Source organism: Carica papaya, chloroplast, assembly GCF_054855325.1.
Source record: "Carica papaya chloroplast, complete genome".
Lineage (NCBI taxonomy): Eukaryota > Viridiplantae > Streptophyta > Magnoliopsida > Brassicales > Caricaceae > Carica > Carica papaya.
The window spans coordinates 115,001-132,500 of record NC_010323.1 but is presented as its reverse complement, the minus strand read 5'-3'; the positions used below and the strand labels follow the sequence as shown (position 1 = coordinate 132,500).

At 31.1% G+C, this 17,500-nt stretch overlaps 12 protein-coding genes and 1 non-coding gene across 13 annotated transcripts in view, besides 2 other annotated features; 10 read left to right on the top strand and 3 right to left on the bottom strand. All coding sequences in view use genetic code 11, as the record gives it.

The window, feature by feature from the left end:
• ycf1 overlaps positions 1-3,366 on the top strand; it is a 5,580-nt gene extending 2,214 nt beyond the window's left edge. Inside the window, exon 1 of the mRNA in view lies at positions 1-3,366. This exon is cut by the window's left edge and continues 2,214 nt beyond it. Within this exon, the coding sequence (YP_001671740.1) occupies positions 1-3,366 (3,366 nt within the window).
• Positions 1-17,426: part of a sequence feature (small single copy (SSC) region) that runs on past the window's edge.
• rps15 (ribosomal protein S15) lies at positions 3,751-4,029 on the top strand. The gene has a single exon. The coding sequence runs from the start codon at positions 3,751-3,753 to the stop codon at positions 4,027-4,029; it is 279 nt and encodes a 92-aa protein (YP_001671739.1).
• Positions 4,116-5,297, top strand: ndhH (NADH dehydrogenase subunit 7). The gene has a single exon. The coding sequence runs from the start codon at positions 4,116-4,118 to the stop codon at positions 5,295-5,297; it is 1,182 nt and encodes a 393-aa protein (YP_001671738.1).
• ndhA (NADH dehydrogenase subunit 1) lies at positions 5,299-7,448 on the top strand. Its single transcript has 2 exons — positions 5,299-5,851; positions 6,919-7,448. Exons 1-2 carry the CDS (start codon positions 5,299-5,301, stop codon positions 7,446-7,448), a joined length of 1,083 nt encoding a protein of 360 aa, YP_001671737.1.
• ndhI (NADH dehydrogenase subunit I) lies at positions 7,536-8,039 on the top strand. Its single transcript has one exon. It carries the CDS (start codon positions 7,536-7,538, stop codon positions 8,037-8,039), a length of 504 nt encoding a protein of 167 aa, YP_001671736.1.
• ndhG (NADH dehydrogenase subunit 6) lies at positions 8,456-8,986 on the top strand. Its single transcript has one exon. The coding sequence runs from the start codon at positions 8,456-8,458 to the stop codon at positions 8,984-8,986; it is 531 nt and encodes a 176-aa protein (YP_001671735.1).
• ndhE (NADH dehydrogenase subunit 4L) lies at positions 9,221-9,526 on the top strand. The gene has a single exon. The coding sequence runs from the start codon at positions 9,221-9,223 to the stop codon at positions 9,524-9,526; it is 306 nt and encodes a 101-aa protein (YP_001671734.1).
• On the top strand, positions 9,781-10,026 carry psaC (photosystem I subunit VII). The gene has a single exon. It carries the CDS (start codon positions 9,781-9,783, stop codon positions 10,024-10,026), a length of 246 nt encoding a protein of 81 aa, YP_001671733.1.
• Positions 10,150-11,652, top strand: ndhD (NADH dehydrogenase subunit 4). Its single transcript has one exon. The coding sequence runs from the start codon at positions 10,150-10,152 to the stop codon at positions 11,650-11,652; it is 1,503 nt and encodes a 500-aa protein (YP_001671732.1).
• Positions 11,832-12,794, bottom strand: ccsA (cytochrome c biogenesis protein). The gene has a single exon. The coding sequence runs from the start codon at positions 12,792-12,794 to the stop codon at positions 11,832-11,834; it is 963 nt and encodes a 320-aa protein (YP_001671731.1).
• trnL-UAG lies at positions 12,894-12,973 on the bottom strand. Its single transcript has one exon. It is a non-coding gene; the product is annotated as a tRNA-Leu (tRNA).
• On the bottom strand, positions 14,255-14,428 carry rpl32 (ribosomal protein L32). The gene has a single exon. The coding sequence runs from the start codon at positions 14,426-14,428 to the stop codon at positions 14,255-14,257; it is 174 nt and encodes a 57-aa protein (YP_001671730.1).
• On the top strand, positions 15,128-17,368 carry ndhF (NADH dehydrogenase subunit 5). Its single transcript has one exon. It carries the CDS (start codon positions 15,128-15,130, stop codon positions 17,366-17,368), a length of 2,241 nt encoding a protein of 746 aa, YP_001671729.1.
• Positions 17,427-17,500: part of an inverted repeat (inverted repeat b (IRb)) that runs on past the window's edge.

Sequence of the window (17,500 nt, the reverse complement as noted above, 5' to 3'; positions counted from 1 at the left end):
CGCATTTTTAGAAATAGGATATGGATACGGACAAACCAGGAAAAAAAAAATTCTGATTATACAGAAGAAAAGACAAAAACAATTGAGAAAAAAGAAGACGACAAAAGAGAACAATACAAAAGAGAAGAAAAAACACGAATAGAAATAGCGGAAGCCTGGGATAGTCTTTTATTTGCTCAAGTTCTAAGAGGTTTCGTCTTAGTAACCCAATCGATTCTTAGAAAATATATTATATTACCTTCCTTGATAATAGTTAAAAATATCGCCCGTCTGCTATTATTTCAATTTTCCGAATGGTCTGAGGATTTAAAGGATTGGAATCGAGAAATGCATATTAAATGTACCTATAATGGTGTTCAATTATCAGAAACAGAATTTCCAAAAAACTGGTTAACAGACGGTATTCAGATAAAAATACTATTCCCTTTTTGCCTTAAACCTTGGCACAGATCGAAATTACGATCCCCTCATAAAGATCCAATCAAAAAGAGGAAGGGGGAAAAAAATGATTTTTGTTTTTTAACAGTTTGGGGGATGGAAACTGAATTGCCTTTTGGTTCTCCCCGAAAACGGCCTTCATTTTTTGAACCTCTTTTTAAAGAATTGAAAAAAAAAATTAGAAAATTGAAAATTAAGTATTTTCTGGGTTTAAGGGTTTTAAAAGAAAGAGCAAAAATATTTGTAAAAGTCTCAAAAGAAACAAAAAAACAGGTCAGTACAAACCTTCTATTTGTAAAAGGAATAATAAAAGAATTTTCAAAACGAAACCGAAGTCCATTATTTGGATTGAAAGAAATATCTGAATTGAGTGAAACGAAAAAAGATTCAAGAATTAGTAATCAGATGATTCCCGAATCGTCTGTTCAAATTCGATCTATGGAGTGGACAAATTATTCCCTGACAGAAAACAAAATAAAAGATTTGACTGATAGAGCAAGTACAATCAGAAATCAAATAGAACAAATTACAAAAGAGAAGAAAAACGGATTTATAACCCAAACTCAAGAAATAAATATTAGTTCTAACAAACCAAGTTATCATGCTAAAATATTAGCATCATCAAAAAATATTTGGCAAATATTAAAAAGAAAAAATGCTCGATTAATTCGTAAATCATATTATTTTATAAAATTTTTCATTGAAAGGATATATATAGATATTTTTCTATGTATCGTTAATATTCCAAGGATGAATACACAACTTTTTCTTGAATCAACAAAAAAAAATTTTGATAAATACATTTACAATAATGAAGTAAATCAAGAAAGAATTAATAAAACAAATAAAAATACCAGTCAATTTATTTCGAATATAAAAAACTCACTTTCTAATACTAATATTAGAAATAAGAATTCAAAAAATTGTTGTAATCTATCCTCCTTCTCACAAGCATATGTATTTTACAAATTATCACAAATAAAAGTTATTAACTTGTATAAGTTAAGGTCTGTCCTTCAATATCAATATAACGGAACATCTTTTTTTCTTAAGAATGAAATAAAGGATTCTTTTGAAGAACAAGGAATATTTGATTACCAATTAAGACATAAACCCCCTTTTAATTACGAAAAAAATCTATGGAAAAACTGGTTAAGAAGTCATTATCAATATGATTTACCTCAGATTAGATGGCCTAGATTAGTACCAGAAAAATGGCGAAATAGAGTCAAAGAATACTGTAGAGTTCAAAATAAAGATTTAAACAAATGGGATTCATATGAAAAAGACAAATTAAGTCATTACGAAAGACAAAACTCTTTTGAAGTGGACTCATTGCTGAATCAAAAATCGAATTTCAAAAAAAATGATAGATATGATCTTTTATCATCTAAATCTATTAATTCTAAAGACAAGATTTTTTTTAATTACAACATGGATAAACAGAAATTTTTTGATATCCTCGTAGGTATCCCTATCCATAATTATCTAGTCTCTAATTATTTCGGAGAAGATCATATTTTTGATAGCGAGAAAATTCTGGATCGAAAATATTTAGATTGGAGAATTCTCAACTTTTGTCTTAGAAACAAGGTCGATATTGAGTCGTGGGTTGATATCGATACTAAGAGTAATAAAAATATTAAGACTGGAGTTAATAATTATCAAATTATTGATAAAATTAATAAGAAGAAGGGTCTTTTATATTTCACAATTCATCAAGATCAAGAAATCAAACCTTTCAATCCAAAAAGTTTCTTTTTTGATTGGATGGGAATGAATGAAGAAATACTAAGTCGTCTATCGAATCTAGAACTTTGGTTCTTTCCCGAATTTGTCTTACTTTATAATGCATATAAGATTAAACCGTGGATCATACCAAGCAATTTACTTCTTTTTAATTTTAATGAAAATGAAAACCTTAATAAAAGCATCACGGGAAAGAAAAAGGGTTTTATATCATCGAATGAAAAACAATTTCTTGGATTTGGATTCGAAAATCCAAATCACGAAGAAAGAGACCCCGCGTACCAAGGGGAGCTTGGACCAGATGAACAAAAACAAGGGAATCTTGGATCAATTCTCTCAAACCAAGAAAAAAATATTGAAGAAGATTATGCAGAATCAGACATCAAAAAACGTAGAAAGAAAAAGCAATACAAAAGCAATACAGAAGCAGAACTTCATTTCTTCCTAAAAAGATATTTGCGTTTTCAATTGAGATGGAATGATTCTTTAAATGAAAGAATTATCAATAATATCAAAGTATATTGTCTCTTGCTTAGACTGATAAATCCAAGAGAAATTACTATATCTTCTATTCAAAGGGGAGAACTGAGTCTAGATATCCTGATGATTCAGAAGGATTTAACTCTTCCAGAATTAATGAAAAAGGGAATATTGATTATCGAACCAGTCCGTTTGTCTGTCAAAAACGATGGACAATTTATTATATATCAAACCATAGGTATTTCATTGGGTGATAAGAATAAGCCCCAAATAAAGCAAAGATACCAAGAAAAAAACTATGTTGATAAAAAGAATTTTGATGAATCCATTGCAAGACATCAAAGAATGACTGGAAATAGAGAAAAAAATCATTATGATTTCCTTGTCCCTGAAAATATTTTATCCCCTAAATGTCGTAGAGAATTTCGAATTCTAATTTGTTTCAATTCAAAGAATAGAAATGATATGCGTAGAAAGACAAAATTTCACAATAACATAAAAAACTGTGGTCAAGTTTTGAATACAACCAAAGATTTTGATAGAAATAAAAATACCCTAATTAAATCAAAGTTCTTTCTTTGGCCCAATTTTCGATTAGAAGATTTAGCTTGTATGAATCGCTATTGGTTTAATACTAATAATGGTAGTCGTTTCAGTATGATAAGGATACATATGTATCCGCGATTAAAAACTCCTTGATAGTACATTTTTCTATATATCATGTACCATTTCGGCTAGATGAAACCAAATGCATGCACACATGGATTGTCTTAGATTCCATTCTGATACATGATATAAATTTAATGATATACATATCAATTAGATCTATAAATGAATCAACAGAATCTTTTGATTTTCGTTTAGATCTAAAATTGCATTTTCTCTTTTCATTTTAAAGAAATATACCATCCTTTTTTGTATACCTATCTGAATCAAATTGAAAATGAATCATCTAATTTTCAATTTGATAAACTTAGCAAGTTCATAACTACATTAAGATGATTATGTAAAAATTAATAGCATTATTATTACTGATCGGTAAAATTCATATCCTTAAAAAGAAAAGGGGGGGGATTTTGTTTTATGATAAAAAATTCATTCATCTCATTTCAAGAAAAAAAAAAAGAAAATAGTGGGTCTGTTGAATTTCAAGTATTCAGTTTCACCAATAAGATACGAAGACTTACTTCACATTTGGAATTGCACAGAAAAGACTATTTATCTCAGAGAGGTCTACGGAAAATTTTGGGAAAACGTCAACGACTGCTGTCTTATTTGTCAAAGAAAAATAGAGTACGTTATAAAGAATTAATTAATCAGTTGGATATTCGGGAATCAAAAAAAATTTCATTTTTGAATTAGTTAATTTATTAGATCTTGAATTTTGATGACCTTCCTTTCATTTTCGGCAATTCAATTCATGTAAGAATGAATCTAAGGAAAAACTTATGAATATACCAGCCACGGGAAAAGACTTTATGATAGTCAATATGGGACCTCACCACCCATCAATGCATGGTGTTCTTCGTCTAATCGTTACTCTAGATGGTGAAGATGTTATTGACTGTGAACCAATATTAGGTTATTTACACAGAGGAATGGAAAAAATTGCGGAAAATCGAACAATTATACAATATCTGCCTTATGTAACACGGTGGGATTATTTAGCTACTATGTTCACAGAAGCAATAACCGTAAATGGACCAGAACAGTTGGGAAATATTCAAGTCCCTAAAAGAGCTAGCTATATTAGAGTAATTATGTTGGAATTGAGTCGTATAGCTTCTCATCTGTTATGGCTTGGCCCTTTTATGGCAGATATTGGTGCACAGACTCCCTTTTTCTATATTTTCAGAGAACGAGAATTAGTATATGATCTATTCGAAGCTGCCACCGGTATGAGAATGATGCATAATTATTTTCGTATCGGAGGAATAGCGGCCGATCTACCTCATGGTTGGATAGATAAATGCTTGGATTTTTGCGATTATTTTTTAACAGGGGTTGCTGAATATCAAAAACTTATTACACGAAATCCTATTTTTTTAGAACGAGTTGAAGGAGTAGGCATTATTGGTGGAGAAGAAGCAATAAATTGGGGTTTATCCGGACCAATGCTACGCGCGTCTGGGATAGAATGGGATCTTCGTAAAGTTGATCATTATGAGTGTTACGACGAATTTGATTGGGAAGTCCAGTGGCAAAAAGAAGGAGATTCATTAGCTCGTTATTTAGTGCGAATCAGTGAAATGACGGAATCCATAAAAATTATTCAACAGGCTCTGGAAGGAATTCCAGGAGGCCCCTATGAGAATTTAGAAATCCGATGTTTTGATAGAAAAAAGGATCCAGAGTGGAATGATTTTGACTATCGATTCATTAGTAAAAAACCTTCTCCTACTTTTGAATTGCCAAAACAAGAACTGTATGTGAGAGTCGAAGCTCCAAAGGGGGAATTGGGAATTTTTCTGATAGGGGATCAAAGTGGTTTTCCTTGGAGATGGAAAATTCGCCCACCGGGTTTTATTAATTTGCAAATTCTTCCTCAGCTAGTTAAAAGAATGAAATTGGCTGATATTATGACGATACTCGGTAGTATAGATATCATTATGGGAGAAGTTGATCGTTAAAATGATAATTGATACAATAGAAGTACAAGATATCAATTCTTTTTCCAGATTGGAATCTTTAAAAGAGTTCTATGGAATCATATGGATGCTTGTCCCTATTTTGGCTCTTGTATTGGGGATCACAACAGGTGTACTAGTAATTGTGTGGTTAGAAAGAGAAATATCTGCAGGGATACAACAACGTATTGGACCTGAATACGCCGGTCCTTTGGGAATTCTTCAAGCTCTAGCAGATGGGACAAAACTACTTTTCAAAGAGAATCTTCTTCCATCTAGAGGAAATACTCGTTTATTCAGTATTGGACCGTCTATAGCAGTTATATCAATTTTACTAAGTTATTCAGTAATTCCTTTTGGCAATCACCTTGTTTTAGCGGATCTCAATATCGGTATTTTTTTATGGATTGCCATCTCAAGTATTGCTCCTATTGGACTTCTTATGTCAGGATATGGATCAAATAATAAATATTCTTTTTTAGGTGGTCTGCGAGCTGCTGCTCAATCAATTAGTTATGAAATACCATTAACTCTATGTGTTTTATCAATATCTCTACGTGTGATTCGTTGAAACATAAACTTTTCTTTTCCCTATGCCTTTCGTTCTAGAAAAATAAGTTAAATAAATTGAATAAATATCTTCATTATTCATCTTTGGGATTAATAAAGTAAATTAGATAGTTATATGAGTGAAAGAAAACAGCTTATAAATTGGCAGTAAAAATCAAAAATTTAGTCTCATTTTCTACGTACAAGAGTTAAGCGGAAGTAAACATAAGTTGAAGAGGCACTTTACCCCAAGATTGGTTGATTAGTCATCCTGACTTGAAGCGGGTTCAAAAGATCCTCCGCATGGAGTTTTCGCTATCGTTTGTATAGATTACCATACATGTAGTACCAAGCGGGGGATTGAGCAAAAACGAGTGGATGATTAGGAACACCAAAATACACAAAGGATTAGTAATGGAGATTACATACAGAAATTTTTGAATTTAAAAGAATGCTAATTGGGGCTTTAAGTTAGTAGAAATGATGAGGCAGTACTCCCCATGATTCCGATCCAGAGTATGCTCCTATCCACCGATTAAAGCAATGACTATCAGAAACGAAATAATCCTTTATTATTTTAGCCCACCAACTTTTTCACTTTTTCTCAGAAAGAAGAATAGGAACGAAAAAAAAAAGAGATCTTTTTTATTTTAGTCTTTCTTTCATATATTTCGAGAAATCAAATTTGTGTCATAAGTCATGAACTAATAGAATGTCTAATTCTTTTTCGTAATCGAAAACGATGAGCTGAAATACTTATTGATATTTCTACAAGGAGTATTTTATTGAAGGATTAAGTTATTACTCAACAAATCAAAATGGAACTTTTTAAGGGATGAGATGAATTCAGAAGCACTTTTTTATTATAGTTATAGCAGACAGAATTCCATTGGTATAATTAGGGGCCTTTCGATAGATTTTGATTTCATCTATTCTACAACCGTATCAACAAGATAAATAATACTAATCCGGTCCTTAGATTTATTTGTGGCCCTCGAGGAGCCGTATGAGGCTAAAACCTCATGTACGGTTTTGTAATAGCGATGGTAACAGTGATGTTATCACCGACTATGATTATCTAACAGTTCAAGTACAGTTGATATAGTTGAGGCGCAGTCAAAATATGGTTTTTGGGGGTGGAATTTGTGGCGACAACCCATAGGGTTTATCATTTTTCTAATTTCTTCCCTAGCAGAATGTGAGAGGTTACCTTTTGATTTACCAGAAGCAGAAGAAGAATTAGTAGCAGGTTATCAAACCGAATATTCAGGTATCAAATTTGGTTTATTTTACGTTGCTTCCTATTTAAATCTATTAGTTTCTTCGTTATTTGTAACAGTTCTATACTTGGGTGGTTGGAATATTTCTATTCCATACATATTCGTTCCTGAGCTATTTGAAATGGATGGAATCCTTGGAACAACAATCGGTATCTTTATTACATTAGCGAAAACTTATTTGTTCTTGTTCATTTCTATCGCAACAAGATGGACTTTACCTAGGCTAAGAATGGACCAACTATTAAATCTTGGATGGAAATTTCTTTTACCTATTTCTCTGGGCAATCTATTATTAACAACTTCGTCCCAACTCCTTTCACTCTAAAGCAAAAAGTAATATGACATTGATAACTTGGTTCAAACAAGAGAAAGAAACAAAGATAAAATTATTCTATTCATAGATATTTACGATATGTTCCCTATGGTAACTGGGTTCATGAATTATGGTCAACAAACAATACGAGCCGCAAGGTACATTGGGCAAGGTTTCATAATTACCCTATCCCACGCAAATCGTTTACCTGTAACTATTCAATATCCTTATGAAAAATTAATAACATCGGAGCGTTTCCGTGGTCGAATCCATTTTGAATTCGATAAATGCATTGCTTGTGAAGTATGTGTTCGGGTATGCCCTATAAATCTGCCTGTTGTTGATTGGAAATTTGAAACTGATATTCGAAAGAAACGATTGCTTAATTACAGTATTGATTTCGGAATCTGTATATTTTGTGGTAACTGTGTTGAGTATTGTCCAACAAATTGTTTATCAATGACTGAAGAATATGAACTTTCTACTTATGATCGTCACGAATTGAATTATAATCAAATTGCTTTAGGTCGTTTACCAATGTCAGTAATTGACGATTATACAATTCGAACTATTTTGAATTCGCCTCAAAGAAAAAATGGGTAAACCTCTTAATTTCATTAAGGAGTCATTTTAAATTACTAAGGTTCGTTTTTGGTTTAAAAGAAAAGAATGAGGTCTTTCTCTTTGCTTGGTCAATAACTAAAAATTCCGACTATAAATTGGTTGAGGAGACTTACGACTTAATTTTTATTGAAAAGCTATTCTATTAATCTAATATATCTGTAATGTAATTATTTTGAAATATATAGGTTGAAAATACCCTTTTGAATAAAAAAAAGTGAATAAAAAAAAGAAGGAAATTGTCCAATAATTGGACCTGTACCTACATCAATTCACGCCCATTATATTGAATTAGAATTTAATTCAATTAGGAACGTATCATAAAAAAATTTCCTGGTCAGGTCAATAAGGTCATGAAAAGCATTTCGATTTATTTATCTCTTTTTTTACATATTATAATGGATTTGCTTGGACCAATACATGATTTTCTTTTAGTTTTTCTGGGATCAGGTCTTATATTAGGAGGTCTGGGAGTGGTATTATTTCCCAACCCAATTTATTCTGCCTTTTCATTAGGATTTGTTCTTGCTTGTATATCCTTATTCTATATTCTATCAAATTCCCATTTTGTAGCTGCTGCACAGCTCCTTATTTACGTGGGGGCCATAAATGTTTTAATCATATTTGCTGTAATGTTCATGAATGGTTCAGAATATTACAGAGATTTTAATCTCTGGACCATTGGGGATGGGATTACTTCCTTGGTTTGTACAAGTATTTTTCTTTCGTTAATTACTACTATTCTGGATACGTCATGGTACGGGGTTATTTGGACTACAAGATTAAATCAGATTCTAGAGCAAGATTTGATAAGTAGTAGTCAACAAATTGGAATTCATTTATCAACAGATTTTTTTCTTCCATTTGAACTCATTTCGATAATTCTTTTAGTTGCTTTGATAGGTGCAATTGCTGTGGCTCGTCAGTAAGAAATCTTTATAATTAGAAAGAGCAATCAAAAGAAAACTTTTTTCTGTCTTATCACATCCATTTCTCTTCAATTCTATTTGAATACTATCCATGTCGAAAATAGAAATGCTTTTTTTTGCTCTATTACCAATATATTCTTTTTGTCCGTACTTGTTATATTCTAGTCAATCGAATCTGTTGAATTATTGTATTGGTCATATTGAAATGAATCAAAATTGATAAGGAGTTGGTCAATGCTACTCGAACATGTACTTGTTTTGAGTGCCTATTTATTTTCTATCGGTATTTATGGATTGATTACGAGTCGAAATATGGTTAGGGCCCTTATGTGTCTTGAACTTATACTGAATGCGGTTAATATGAATTTTGTAACGTTTTCTGATTTTTTTGATAAGCGCCAATTAAAGGGGGATATTTTCTCAATTTTTGTTATAGCAATTGCAGCCGCTGAAGCAGCTATTGGATCAGCTATTGTTTCGTCAATTTATCGTAACAGAAAATCAACTCGTATCAACCAATCAACTTTGTTGAATAAGTAGCATTAATCATAGAATGATAATATTCATCAATTTGAGAATTAACATGTATAATACGTTGTAACCTAATAGATTAGATTTGTGAAAACGTAAGAAATCAAAGTATCTTGGCCTTCTCTTATTAGTTGATCCAGAAATAAATCGATTAGAAAATTTCTGGTAAAGTAAATCATTGATTCATCTAGTGTTTAAATATATGATTCATTTACAAGTTTACTAGATTGAAAATTTATGACATTCAAAAATTTATAGATCCTATGTCACATTCAGTAAAAATTTATGATACATGTATAGGATGTACTCAATGTGTCCGAGCATGCCCCACAGATGTATTAGAAATGATACCTTGGGACGGATGTAAAGCTAAGCAAATTGCTTCCGCTCCAAGAACAGAGGACTGTGTTGGGTGTAAGAGATGTGAATCCGCATGTCCAACGGATTTCTTGAGTGTTCGAGTTTATTTAGGGCCTGAAACAACTCGAAGCATGGGTCTAGCTTATTGATACGTTCGAGAAAATCTCACTTGAATACATTTGATTTTTTTTACTGACAAAAACCCGTACTCAAAAAAAATGAAATTTTTTTTGAGTACGGGTTTTTTGGTCCAAGCATATCTTGTCTTTACCACGAATTATTTTCCTTGGTTAACAATAATTGTAGTTTTGCCGATATCCGCAGGTTCGTTAATTTTTTTTCTACCTCATAGAGGAAATAAGGTGATTCGGTGGTATACAATATGTATATGCGTCTTAGAACTTCTTCTAACGACCTATGCGTTTTGTTATCATTTTCAATTGGACGATCCCTTAGTTCAGTTGACGGAAGATTATAAATGGATCAATTTTTTTGATTTTTACTGGAGATTGGGAATAGATGGACTTTCTATAGGACCTATTTTACTGACAGGATTTATCACTACTTTAGCTACCTTAGCGGCTTGGCCTGTTACTCGAGATTCCCGATTATTCCATTTTCTGATGTTAGCAATGTACAGCGGTCAAATAGGATCATTTTCGTCTCGAGATCTTTTACTTTTTTTCCTCATGTGGGAGTTAGAATTAATTCCCGTTTATCTACTTCTTTCCATGTGGGGTGGAAAGAAACGTCTGTATTCAGCTACAAAGTTTATTTTGTACACTGCGGGAGGTTCCATTTTTCTATTAATAGGAGTTTTGGGTATTGGTTTATATGGTTCCACTGAACCAACATTAAATTTTGAAACATTAACTAATCAATCGTATCCGATCGCACTAGAAATAATATTCTATATTGGATTTCTTATTGCTTTTGCTGTCAAATCACCGATTATACCCTTACATACATGGTTACCAGACACCCATGGAGAGGCACATTACAGTACTTGTATGCTTCTCGCCGGAATCTTATTAAAAATGGGAGCATATGGATTGGTTCGAATCAATATGGAATTATTACCACATGCTCATTCTCTATTTTCTCCCTGGTTGGTGGTTGTAGGTACAATGCAAATAATTTATGCAGCTTCAACATCTTCTGGTCAACGTAATTTAAAAAAAAGAATAGCCTATTCTTCTGTATCTCATATGGGTTTCATAATTATAGGAATTGGTTCTATAACCGACCCAGGACTCAATGGAGCCATTTTACAAATAGTCTCTCATGGATTTATTGGCGCTGCACTTTTTTTCTTGGCAGGAACGAGTTATGATAGAATACGTCTTGTTTATCTCGACGAAATGGGCGGAATGGCTATCTCAATGCCAAAAATATTCACAATGTTCAGTATCTTATCGATGGCTTCCCTTGCATTACCGGGCATGAGTGGGTTTGTTGCAGAATTGATAGTTTTTTTTGGAATAATTACCAGTCAGAAATATTTTTTAATGGCAAAAATACTAATTACTTTTGTAATGGCAATTGGAATGATATTAACTCCTATTTATTCATTATCTATGTCACGCCAAATGTTCTATGGGTACAAGCTAATTAATGCCCAAAACTTTTCTTTTTTTGATTCTGGGCCGCGAGAGTTATTTGTTTCGATCTCTATTCTTTTACCCGTAATAGGTATTGGTATTTATCCGGATTTCCTTCTCTCACTATCAAGTGACAAGGTTGAAGCTATTCTATCTAATTATTTTAATAGATAGTTTTCTTTTCATGAATAAAAAAAGGAAATTGAATTGTAACCAGACATGCTTGGCGTGTGTGAGAACCTTTTGAATCACTACACTCCTTGATTCAAAAGGTTCTTGACGACTTATGCTAAATTTTCTTACTTATATGGATCCTATCCCATCTTTATATTTGTCAGTCCCATTCTTGAATTCTATGTTAATGTAAATGAACCATAACTATGTAAACCTATTCCTAATAGATTGACCCCAAAATAGCATATCCAAATTATAAGAAAACCCATAGAAGCCACAATTGCAGAATTTATACCTCCCAAATTGATATTTGTTCGAATATGTAAATAAATCGCGAATATGGTCCAAGTAATAAAGGCCCAAGTTTCCTTTGGGTCCCAATTCCAATACGATCCCCATGCCTCATTAGCCCATACTGCTCCTGAAAGAATGCCTATGGTTAAAAAAATAAACCCAAGACTAATAATACGATAACTCCAATGATCCAATTGTTGAATCAATTGATACCTGTAATAATTTCTAGAAGAAAGAAAAGAAGTGTTTAATAAAATATTGCTTCTTTCATTCATGTATTGAATTTTACCAAAAGAAAATGACTCATTTAAAAAATTATTGCTTTTACCAAAAATTCTTATGACTTTTCGAAATGTAATGACTAGAAGAGCTACTGATAATAATGATCCACATAACAGAGCGGCGTAGCCTAATACCATCATACTTACGTGCATCATTAACCACTGGGATTGGAGAGCAGGTACTAATATTACGGATTGAGACATTTTGTTTAAAAGACCCGAAGTAGCAAACCCTTGGGTCAAAATAGCACTTGGCCCGGTTATTGCGTTTAAATTATTTTTATGCTTTTTATTAAAATAGCAAACCATATGAATAATGGAGAAACTCCATGAAAGAAAGATTAATGATTCATATAAATTACTTAATGGAAAATGTCCCGAATAAATCCAGCGAGCGGCTAATAAGCCTGTTATACAAAAAAAGGTAACTATCATGCCCTTGTCTGATGAATCATACAGTCCTACAATTTCATCGACTAATAAGGTTAAAAAATAAATTGTAATTACAATTGAAACGACCGAAAAAGATATATGAATTAATATATGCTCTAATGTTGAAAAAATCATAAAAGTTCTTAAAAAAGTGAAGGCCCTCCGATTATCCGGAATGGAAATCGGGAATTGAATTCATTATAGAACTTATTCTATCTCTTTTAGAAGATGCTATGCCGCTACTCGGACTCGAACCGAGATGCTCTAGCACTGCTTCCTAAGAGCAGCGTGTCTACCAATTTCACCATAGCGGCTTGTTCAAAATCATAATAACCTTTTTTTATTCAATCGTCGAGATTGAAAGAGTCAATTCAATGCAATTTCGGAAAGATTTGATGAATAAAAACTCTTTTTTAAAAAGGGATTTGAGGGTTCGATTCCAACATCGAGCCTTAATAATAAATAATAAGATAATTATCTTTTTTTTAGATAACATATTTTTACTTTTTTAAGAGTTTGTAAATTAACAACAAACAAAAGTTTTTGTAGTTTAAAGTTTTTGTAGTTTATGTTTTTTTCTAAAATAGAACTCTTGTAACTAAAGTTCAATCCAGGAATAGAACTCAAAAAAAATGTTTTTTTTTCATTTCTTAATGATTTATTTCTCATTTATATGATTTTTTAAATCTATAAATCTATTTTTTATCAATTGAATGAATAAAAAAAAAGATGATTTTTTACAGATCACAATTTCAGCACGACATCCAACAATTTGAAATGAAAGGTTTTATGTAATTTTTGCATAGCTTTGTATTAATGCCTAGAGGTTTTCGTTGTTAATTTGTGTTAGAATTTATCAAACTAATTAGGTATTGGGTTGAATATATTATATAAAAAAAGTAAAGTTTTGATTTCTATCCTAATTCATACTTCCAAAAAAATGAAAAATGCTTTCTAAATCTAAATTAGAATAATAATTAGAAATATCTTGATTGATCTTTCTATACAAAATTTTTTTGATCACTTAAAAATGATACATTATTCGTATAGAATATCCGCTAGATTAGAAAAGGTGCTTTTTTCAATTGGGTTGGAAGCAAGAGGTATATAATGATTCAGAGAAATAATGATTCAGAAAATTAGAAGAGTTTCAAGATGGAAACTTAATCAATATCAATGAATTTCAACAACTTAATAAACCTATTGATTTTGACTAAAGATTTTCGATTTCGTCTTCTATAGTATAAATAAAAAAAAAGGGTAGAAATAGAAAAAGTTCTTATATTTATTATTTCACAAGTGGGTGATGGGGAAAATAACAATCCCCATCCAAGAAATGAAAAAAAAAACATATTATATTAAATAATAAAGGGTGAAACCTTATATCTTGTCTTTATTTTTCTAAAAAATGATAGAAAAGCTTTATTTTCTATTTTATTTTGGAATTCAGTAAATAAAATCGATCAGTTCAAACCATTAGGGAATGGAAATCATTCCTTTTCTATTCATTACTTCTATATTAACTTCTATATTATAAAGATAAAGTGGATTCTAAAATAAATTACCTTTTCAAGTTCAAGTTAGGCCAATTCAGATTATTCTAATGTTTTGTTATTTATTTGTCGTACAAAAAAACTTTTTGAATTCCCTGTAGAAAGAGATTTCGCCAATGAAAAAGCTTTCAACGCTGCCCAATATCCCTTCTTTTTCCAAAGATTTTTACGAATACGCTTTTTTGATATAGAAGTACGTTTTTTTGGAACTGCCATTCAAAAATGAAAAAGGTTATTCAATGCTATAGTTGGATGTGAAAGACATCTATTGTTCAAAACGAATCGTTCTTTCCTATGCCTTATCCGTCTATCTATTTCCGTATCTATTTATATTTCTTTTTTTCTTTAGATTATAATTTATATTTATTTTATTCTTTAGATTATATATACTATCTTCAAAAAAAAAATGTCGAATATAATAGTCTTTCTTACAAGTATAAGTATCATTTATTGTATGTAATGGAAGACAATCAATAAGTTCCACAATGAACTAGTTAATGATTCTGAATAAACAAAATAACTAGTTTTGATTTTCTTGGGTAACGTCTTTGTCCATCCTATAATTATGAGTCATATCAAGTACTTTTTTGTAGTGTAAATCTTTATTCTATTCTTGATATATATATAAATTATTGTAATACGTAATTCTAATTGAATTTTATTATATCTTTCTAAAAATCTTGCTTAATTAAAAAAGTAATTATTTATTTTTTACTATTAACTTAGTCATATCATTTAACTCCTTCTAATTTCTTGATTTGAATATTTTTAAAGTATTGGGGAAATATTCAAACAAATTCCAAATAGAAAAAAAATTCCTGAAATATCTTGATTTTTTTTATTGCCCCCTTTGAAAAAAAGATAAGAACTGGTGAATCAGAAATAATTAATTAAGAATAAAATAAAAGGTTTTTTATGGAACATATATATCAATATTCATGGATGATCCCTTTCATTCCACTTCCAGTTCCGATTTTACTAGGAATGGGACTTCTACTTTTTCCGACGGCAACAAAAAATCTTCGCCGTATGTGGGCTTTTCTTAGTATTTTTTTGTTAAGTATAGTTATGATCTTTTCGATCGATCTCTCTATTCAACAAATAACTGGAAGTTCCGCCTATCAATATGTATGGTCTTGGACCATAAATAATGAATTTTCTTTCGAGTTTGGCAACTTGATTGATCCACTTACTTCTATTATGTCAATATTAATCACTACTGTTGGAATTTTGGTTCTTATTTATAGTGACAGTTATATGTCTCATGATCAAGGGTATTTGAGATTTTTTGCTTATATGAGTTTTTTCAATACTTCAATGTTGGGATTAGTTACTAGTTCTAATTTGATACAAGTTTATATTTTTTGGGAATTAGTCGGAATGTGTTCTTATTTATTAATAGGTTTTTGGTTCACACGACCTATTGCAGCAAATGCTTGTCAAAAAGCCTTTGTAACTAATCGTGTAGGGGATTTTGGTTTATTATTAGGAATCTTAGGTCTTTATTGGATAACGGGTAGTTTCGAATTTCAGGATTTGTTCGAAATATTCAATAACTTGATTTATAATAATCAGGTTCATTTTTTATTCGTTACTTTGTGTGCTTTTCTATTATTTGCGGGCCCAGTTGCTAAATCCGCCCAATTCCCTCTTCATGTATGGTTACCTGATGCGATGGAAGGTCCTACTCCTATTTCGGCTCTTATACATGCTGCTACTATGGTAGCGGCAGGAATTTTTCTTGTAGCTCGGCTTCTTCCTCTTTTCATAGGCATACCTTACATAATGTATCTAATTTCTTTGATAGGTATAATAACAGTATTATTAGGAGCTACTTTAGCTCTTGCTCAAAAAGATATTAAGAGAGGGTTAGCCTATTCTACAATGTCTCAATTGGGTTATATGATGTTAGCTCTAGGTATGGGCTCTTATCGAGCCGCTTTATTTCATTTGATTACTCATGCTTATTCAAAAGCATTGTTGTTTTTAGGATCCGGATCAATTATTCATTCAATGGAAGCTGTTGTTGGATATTCTCCAGTTAAAAGCCAGAATATGGTTCTTATGGGTGGTTTAACAAAGCATGTACCAATTACAAAAACCACTTTTTTATTAGGTACGCTTTCCCTTTGTGGTATTCCGCCCCTTGCTTGTTTTTGGTCCAAAGATGAAATTCTCAATGATAGTTGGTTGTATTCACCAATTTTTGCAGTAATAGCTTGTTCCACGGCCGGATTAACCGCCTTTTATATGTTTCGGATCTATTTACTTACTTTTGATGGGCATTTAAACATTCATTTTCAAAATTACAGTGGCAAAAAAAGTAGCTCTTTCTATTCAATATCTATATGGGGTAAAGAAGAAGCAAAACCAATTAACAGAAATTTTTGTTTAGTACCTTTATTAACAATGAATAACAACGAAAGAGCTACTTTTTTTTGGAAGAAGGCATATCAAATTGGTAGTAATGTAAGAAATAGAACTTTTCTTTCTATTCCTCATTTTGCCGTTAAAACAACTTTCTCTTATCCCCATGAATCGGACAATACTATCCTATTTCCGATGCTTATATTGGTTCTATTTACTTTGTTTGTTGGAGCCATAGGAATTCCTTTCAATCAAGAAGGAATAGATTTTGATATATTATCAAAATTGTTAACTCCGTCTATAAACCTTTTACATCAAAATTCAAATGATTTTGTAGATTGGTATGAATTTTTTAAAAATGCAACCTTTTCAGTCAGTATAGCTTTTTTCGGAATATTTATAGCATTTTTTTTATATAAGCCTGCTTATTCATCTTTACAGAATTTAAACTTACTTAATTCATTTGCAAAAAGGGGTCCTAAGAGAATTCTGTGGGACAAAATAATCAATTTTATATATGATTGGTCGTATAATCGTGGTTACATAGATACTTTTTATACAATATCTTTAACTGGGGGTATAAGAGGATTAGCGGAACTAACTCATTTTTTTGATAGACGAGTAATTGATGGAATTACAAATGGGGTAGGTATTACGAGTTTCTTTATAGGAGAAGGCATAAAATATGTCGGGGGAAGTCGCATCTCTTCTTATCTATTATTGTATTTGTTCTATGTATTAATTTTTTTATTTATTTACTACTTTTTAAATTTATTGAATTTCTTCTAATCTACTAATCTAAGAAGAATCTTTCACTTTAATTTTATTAATTTTAATTAAATTTTATTTTAAATTTAAATTCATCATCCTTATTTTTTTTTTCCTTTCCATTCACTCGGATCTCTTCCGTTTCATCGATTT